The sequence below is a fragment of the Quercus suber genome, unplaced genomic scaffold, assembly GCF_002906115.3.
Source record: "Quercus suber isolate HL8 unplaced genomic scaffold, Cork oak 2.0 scaffold_778, whole genome shotgun sequence".
Lineage (NCBI taxonomy): Eukaryota > Viridiplantae > Streptophyta > Magnoliopsida > Fagales > Fagaceae > Quercus > Quercus suber.
This window is the reverse complement of record NW_027070214.1, coordinates 198,701-205,766: the sequence shown is the minus strand read 5'-3', so window position 1 is coordinate 205,766 and position 7,066 is coordinate 198,701. Positions and strand designations below refer to the sequence as shown.

The following is a 7,066-nucleotide window of genomic DNA, read 5'->3' as shown; positions in this document are numbered from 1 at the left end:
TTCTTAATTAATTATGATTTTTTGTGTTGGAATTATTTGGGGCATGCTGATCTGTCATTCATGTGAGCTTAAGTATGATAGATTTGATAAATTTAAATCCTGTCATGTCATTAGATTAACATGTATTTTAGTTTTTTCTTTACTGTCTTATGAACTTTTTGTAGATATTTTATCTATCACCTAATTGATTGCCCCCAAGCTATTCTGCAGGAATGTGACGAACTGTTAGCTAAAGGGATTACAGGAACTGGGAAAGGATTTGATCTTCCTGGGAAACGTTTGGGTGGGTTTTCTTATCAACCCCCTTTGGCATCCTTGCGGCAGACTGCCTTGGCTGCAGCAGAAAACAGAGCCCGGCGTGGAGCTCTTTTGCCATCAGGACCTAACCGTGTAGGTGGTGATAGTAACATTAAGGCAGCTCTCAGCCCAATACAAGCTGCAGCCATGGCTGCAGAAAGGAGACTACATGATGATTTATGGTGTGGGTCCAAGTCTTTGGAGAGTAACACTGACTTGAACAAAGGTATTGGATCATCTTTAGGGCCTTTTGATGGTGTATCTACCCGAACTTCCTCTATGGCATCCATGCCTGGTCAGGGGACAGTAGATGGTCAAGCAACATGGAAATGCAACACATGTACTCTTTTAAATCAGGTAGTCTTTCTTGAAATCTTGTTTAACATTGTTGGCACATAGTAGCCACAGGCATTATCTTTCACTTTTATTATTTTGATTAATATTATTTTCACATACATGCAATTGTTATAGTCGCAAAATTTTGGGGGTTAAGGCCAAGTTGTTGTTTAAGTTGTTGAGTTTTTATTTGACACTTCTTCCATCTACTATATTGCCTCTCAAGTAGCTGAGGTAACTTTGTTAAAATCATTAATTGTCTTCTTAATCCATGCTTGTTCTAGGATTTGATCTTGTGACCTTGCATGTGACTTTACAATGGCTGTGAGCAGTATCCTTGAATACTATTTGGTTTTTGGAGTTATTTTTGAGGAGCTATTTGATGAATGGAAACCCTATATATATATATATATATCAAACGGTTTGCTTTGAATGGAAACCATACTACTAGACCTTGCTGGCATCCAATTCCAGCTTCCATCACAAATAACATAAGAGAGTTTAGCATTCAACTAAACCCAAGCAACCCACAATGAACCAGCTTAAATAAAGAGATTCCAAATAGCTTTAGCACACCTAAGTTCAGTCCTCTACTCTGTTCAACCCTAGCCTCCCTTTCCTTATAGGAGAACATACCAACTCCCAAGCCACTTTAGCACCTCCAAATAAAGGAACTGAATTTGTGGTCAATATTTCTTATCACCCTTTAAGGAAGAATGAAGATAAAGTCCAAAATCTATGGATGCTATATAACATTGCAAAAGTTGTAACCTACCAGCAAATGATAGGTTTTTGACTATTCAACAATTAGTCCAAACAGTAATCTTATCAATGAGAGGCTTGCATCCACGCTCAGAGAGCTTACCTGCAATTAGGGGCACACCTAGATACCGTATAAAACCCAGTTACTTTATAAAATCCAGAAGAAAAAAAAAAAAAAAAAAACCAATAATAATTGCCTCTTAACAAGCGATTGAAACTAAATAAATAAAATTAAAGAAACCTGATTAGAAAGCAATTAATGCCAGAATACATAATAAATAAAGACTTATGATCTGCTAACAAGCCTATTCAAGCTCTCAAGTTACCTTGGCATCATTTGACACTGCCAAATTAATGCTTGGATAATAGAATTAGCTTTAAGACACTAGTTAATGTTCTCTTGTTACTGTGTCTTCAGATTATGAATGAGTGGAAGGAGTTCTTTCAATCAACCAAGAATTATCCCTTAGGTCGAAACTTATTATAAAAAATGATTGGAAGGAATTTGTTTAATATTTATGGTACAAACAACTCTTTCTACTCTTTTCTAGATACATCATTGTTGCCTGTTAAGACCGGCATGAAATTGTGTGTGCATACGCACTTGTGTGCATTTGTCACCATTGCATTTTGGATGTGTGTGCTGATGCTCTAACAATATTGCAACATTATTGCAGCCCTTGGCACTTATATGTGAAGCCTGTGGAACACCTAAGCTTAAGGAGACTGCTAATTTCAAGGTTTGGTCCTGCAAATTTTGTACCCTAGACAACAGTGTTAATTTGGAGAGATGCTTAGCTTGTGGAGAGTGGCGATATTCGTACGGTCCACCTACCTCTGCTCGTGGACCCTATGTTGGCACTTGACTGCGGATAGATCCTTAGTTATGAAAGCAAACTCTGTTCTAAACATTTTAGCTTATGTACATAATACAAAGAGAAAAAAAAAACTATTATATTATGTTATTTTACTTTATGTACATAATACAAACAGAAAACATATAGTAAAATATTAATGGAACGGTTTATTTTCCCTCTCATGGGTGATTGGTTCATGATGTTTTCAAAGCTTTAAAAACAGAATATTGGATGTGAACATGTGGTTGATTTCTGAGAATAATCTCTTTTACTTTGTTAAGTAGAACATTAAAATAGGTTTTATTATGAGGCATCTTCTTGGCTTTTAGTTATACTTCCACTAAATATTGGCTGAAAATTGAGATGCCTAAATGAGTTTATAAAATTGATTAATAATGATCGACTAGTAAAGGCTTGCCAAGAGTCTTGTAGCTTAATTAACATTTCTTAGCATTTTAAACAACAGTTCAAATACCCACTTACCCAATATAACTATCGAATTGTTTAAAAATCAAAAGCAAAAACTAGTGAAGGCTTGGGATGCTATCTTATAGTTTTGAGTAACAAAGCTAAACCAAACACAGGCTTACACTATAGATGTAGATTTACGCTTAACAAAGAAGTGGGGGCAAAAGATGGTACAATCAGAAATCAATTATTTTTCTGTTGTTACAGAGTATTGGTTGGAGATCCAACATATCCATTATTTTGGGGGTGCTCCTAGAATAACTGAAGTGGCTTGTAATTTTTCATAGAGTCTAAAATCCCATGATGTATTATTTGAAGGAGGAGGGATGTGTTTAACTTGTTTTTGGTTTTGGCACTGGAAGTCTTTTTTCAAGGTTTCGCCAGAAAAGTTGAAGAGGAGCTCAGTGAATATACATTGAGCTGAGAGAAAGAAACTCTAATCTCACCTCTGATTTTAAAATAAAATTTTCATCCGATTCTAAAGTTGAGTTTACAATATAGTCAATCTTGGCTAATTATATGTGCTTCCCTAAACGGTCCTTTGTAACACATGGGTAAAAGCAATTAATCACATGTGTTAAAATCATAAAACAAATTGTAACTAGCACGTGTAAAGACAATGACTTAAAAATATAACAAACTATAGCTAGCACATGTGTAAAATAATTAATCACATGTTAAAATTAGATTCACCAATCTCAGAGCCTGTTTGAATTGAGAGGGGAGAGAGAGAGAGTGGAGTAGAGTATAATAGAATATAGTACAGTAGAGTTGGCTGAAAATAGACTAATTTTTAGCCAATTCTACTCTATTATACTCTACTCTCTCTTCCTCCCTCTCAATTCAAACGGATCCCTAGCTATTTTGAGTTTATAAATATTAGATTCACTAATTTTATATTATTATAAATTATATGTGAATTTTTACAACAAAATGATTTTTTTTTTATTACTAAAAAATTACAAAGAATAATATGATATTTTATGACTCTTAATTTACAAAATTATACACTCCAATATGAGGTTTATATAATAATACTTATATACATATATACTTATAAATATATAATTTGTATACATTGAAATCAAGTTTTATACTACGAGTTTGCTCATGAATACATTATTAAACTTGAACTTAATTTGTTTAGCAATTGAGCTTAAAACTTGGCTTAGTTTTACTGTTCTAGTACATTAGACTCATCACAATGGTGACATGTGTTCATTTTTGTCCTTGAGCCTATACTTGTTTTTGGATTTGACTTGTTTATTAAATAAATGAATATAAGTAGTTATTTTCCAAGTTGAGTTATGCCCAAACAAATATAAATAGTTATTTTTAGATTTGGTTTGTTTCATGATAATTATTATATATATTTTTTTATTATAGATCAAAATTTATTAACCTTTTATATAGGAAAAGTTTAAATATATTTATTTTGAGAATTTTTAATATAATTTCCTTATTTAAAGATAAGATCCTTTATTCATTGAATTAATAACTAAACCACACACAAGTGAATGTAGGTAAATTAGGTTAGATCATGAAGTAGTATTTTATTATAACAATCACTTTCTTGCTCCTTTACTACTGTTAGGTATTCCAAAAAGTAAATGCCTCATTCATTGTACATTAGTATATTTTAGTGATTCATTAAACTAATACTATAAAAAAATAAAAGGCTAATTAAAGCTAAATGTACACTAAGTACAACTCTTAATAAACAAGGATGAACAATATATATTTTTTTTTTTTAAAAAAAAGAGTATTATCTCCATAGGATCCAAGCAGTGAAATAAGTGGGGTCCAGAACCCCAAACAATTGTGGGTTTTCCAAAATTTCCACAAGATTGATGCCCAATGTCTTCAAGTGGTGCGTCCCAACACTCACGGACCCGAGTGACCCCAAACTGGGGCCCCGTCTCTTCTCCATTCTCATTGGTCCGTGCTTCACAATCTCTCTTCAACGCGCGTCGACCTTTCAAAAAAAAAAAATCCTTGATTCCCCTCTTTTGATTGCAACCATCCCTCCCCTCTCATATCTCCATTATTAATCCCAAATTTTTATTCCATCATTTCATTTCTCCTCCTCTTCCTCTAAATTATAAATATAAAAACAAAAAAAATCAAAAAGAAAAAAAGAAAAAGAAAACCCAAATTTCAATTACACAAACCATCTTCCTCTTCTTCCAAGAACCTTCTCTCTCCCTTCAAAAAAAAAAAAAAAAAGTCTCCTCTCCTCTCCTCTCCTGTATTCTCCTCTTTTCATTTCACAACAAACTTTGTTATTCTTGGTCTTATTTTTCTCCTCTCCAAAGAACAACTCATCCTTGTTGTTCCTCTCTTCCCCCTTTCCTCTAATCCTATTTTTAGCTCAACCCACCTCTCTCTCGATTCTATTCGATTCGATTAATCCTTTTACCAAAAACCAAAACAAAAATTGTCGATTGATCAAAAAAATATGAGGCCACTCCAACCCCCACAACCCCAACCCCCAGTGGGTCCCACATCAAAACAAGGCTTCCGCTCACGCCGCCGCCCAGATCTAACCCTCCCTCTCCCAATACGGGACCCAGCTCTAGCCGTCCCCCTCCCTCTCCCCCCAACATCTCTCCCCTCCTCCTCCTCCTCCTCCTCCTCCGCCAACTCCAACTCCAACTCCAACTCCGCCGCCGCCACGTCATCCAGCGAAGAAACCTCGAATCACAGAAACAGAAACGCTCTATGCTTCCACTACTCCCAGCTCGAGCGAGCCAATCGAATCGGGAGCGGCACCGGAGGGACCGTGTACCGAGTGATCCACAAGCCCACGGGCAGGGTCTTCGCCCTCAAGGTCATATACGGGAACCACGATGACTCGGTCCGCCGCCAGATCTGCACCGAAATCGAGATCCTCCGCGACGTGGACAACCCCAACGTGGTCAAATGCCACGACATGTTCGACCACAACGGCGAAATCCAGGTCCTGCTGGAGTTCATGGATCGGGGCTCGCTCGAAGGTATGCACATCGCGAACGAGCGCCAGCTCTCCGATCTAGCCCGCCAGATCCTCGCCGGACTCGCCTACTTGCACCGGCGGCACATCGTCCACCGCGACATCAAGCCCTCCAACCTCTTGCTCAACACGAGGAACCAGGTCAAGATCGCCGACTTCGGGGTCTCGAGAATCTTGGCGCAGACCATGGACCCGTGCAACTCCTCGGTGGGCACCATCGCCTACATGAGTCCCGAGAGGATCAACACCGATTTGAACGACGGGCAGTACAATGCGTACGCCGGGGACATATGGAGCTTCGGGGTTAGCATTCTCGAGTTCTACATGGGTCGGTTCCCCTTCGCGGTTTCGAGGCAAGGGGATTGGGCGAGCTTGATGTGCGCCATTTGTATGTCGCAGCCGCCGGAGGCGCCGGCCAATGCGTCGAGGGAGTTCAGGGACTTTATCTCCTGTTGTTTGCAGAGAGAGCCGAGCCGAAGGTGGACGGCTTCGCAGTTGTTAAGGCACCCATTCATTGTGCAACACAATGTTCAGCTGAACAATCAGGTGAATCAGAATCTTCATCAACTTTTACCTCCTCCACGCCCGCTTAATTCTCAGTAGTAGTTGTAGTAGTTGTAGTTGTAAGAAAAAGAAAAAAAATGGAGGGGAAGGTTAAAGAATTTGAGATGAGAAATTGGGCTGGTTATGTCTCTGTAGTTTCAATCAATCTCAGTCTCTTCAGTCTTTTTATTTTAAGTCACTCAATTTTCAATCTTGTTATGCCTTTTGTAATGTTTACTAGAAAAAGAAAAAAAGGAAAAAAAAAATCTTATCTTATGTGAATGATGAGGCACAATGTTTTTATCATTTTGAAGTTCTTTTCAAAAATTTGAAAGCATTATGAATGTCATTTATTGTAACAGGCCAAGACACCAATTGACTTTTAGTACAAGTTGTTTATTTGATGACAAGAGACTTTGTCAATTGAGTTAGCCATCTTTTGAAAGCTTTATTAGTGTGAGGATTGCTTAAAATGTGTGTTGGGTTTATTGGGGGTGGCTGAATTTTTGGCGTCTTTGGTTGAAATTTTTGTTGGGTTATTAGAGGTCAATTTAAGCTTTGTTATCAGATAATAACTCAAGTACTCATCCATTCTGCCCAGACACAATGCCCTTTTTCATTATCATAACTCGTGTTATTAGTGTGAGAATTGGTTAAAAGGGGTGTTGGATTTATTGGGGTGGCTGGATTTTTGCCATTTTTGGTTGAAATTATTGTTGGGTTATTAGAGGTCTTTTTAAGGATTTGAACCATTATGAATGTTCTTTTCTAGCTTTGTTATTATGCAATAACTCAAGGGTTATTAGTGTGA

The 7,066-nt window shown here is 37.3% G+C and overlaps 2 protein-coding genes across 2 annotated transcripts in view; both read left to right on the top strand.

Annotated features, from left to right (window-relative positions):
- The window catches only part of LOC112001858 (DNA-dependent metalloprotease WSS1), a 57,872-nt gene extending 55,423 nt beyond the window's left edge, over positions 1–2,449 (top strand). The window contains 2 exon segments of the mRNA XM_065767145.1: positions 211–654; positions 2,073–2,449. Of these exon segments, the coding sequence (XP_065623217.1) occupies positions 211–654; positions 2,073–2,261 (633 nt within the window). The 3' untranslated portion in view covers positions 2,262–2,449.
- Positions 2,450–4,816: 2,367 nt separating this feature from the next.
- LOC112001860 (mitogen-activated protein kinase kinase 5) lies at positions 4,817–6,466 on the top strand. The gene has a single exon (XM_024034024.2). The coding sequence runs from the start codon at positions 5,179–5,181 to the stop codon at positions 6,313–6,315; it is 1,137 nt and encodes a 378-aa protein (XP_023889792.1). The 5' UTR covers positions 4,817–5,178; the 3' UTR covers positions 6,316–6,466.
- The last annotated feature ends 600 nt before the right edge of the window (positions 6,467–7,066 follow it).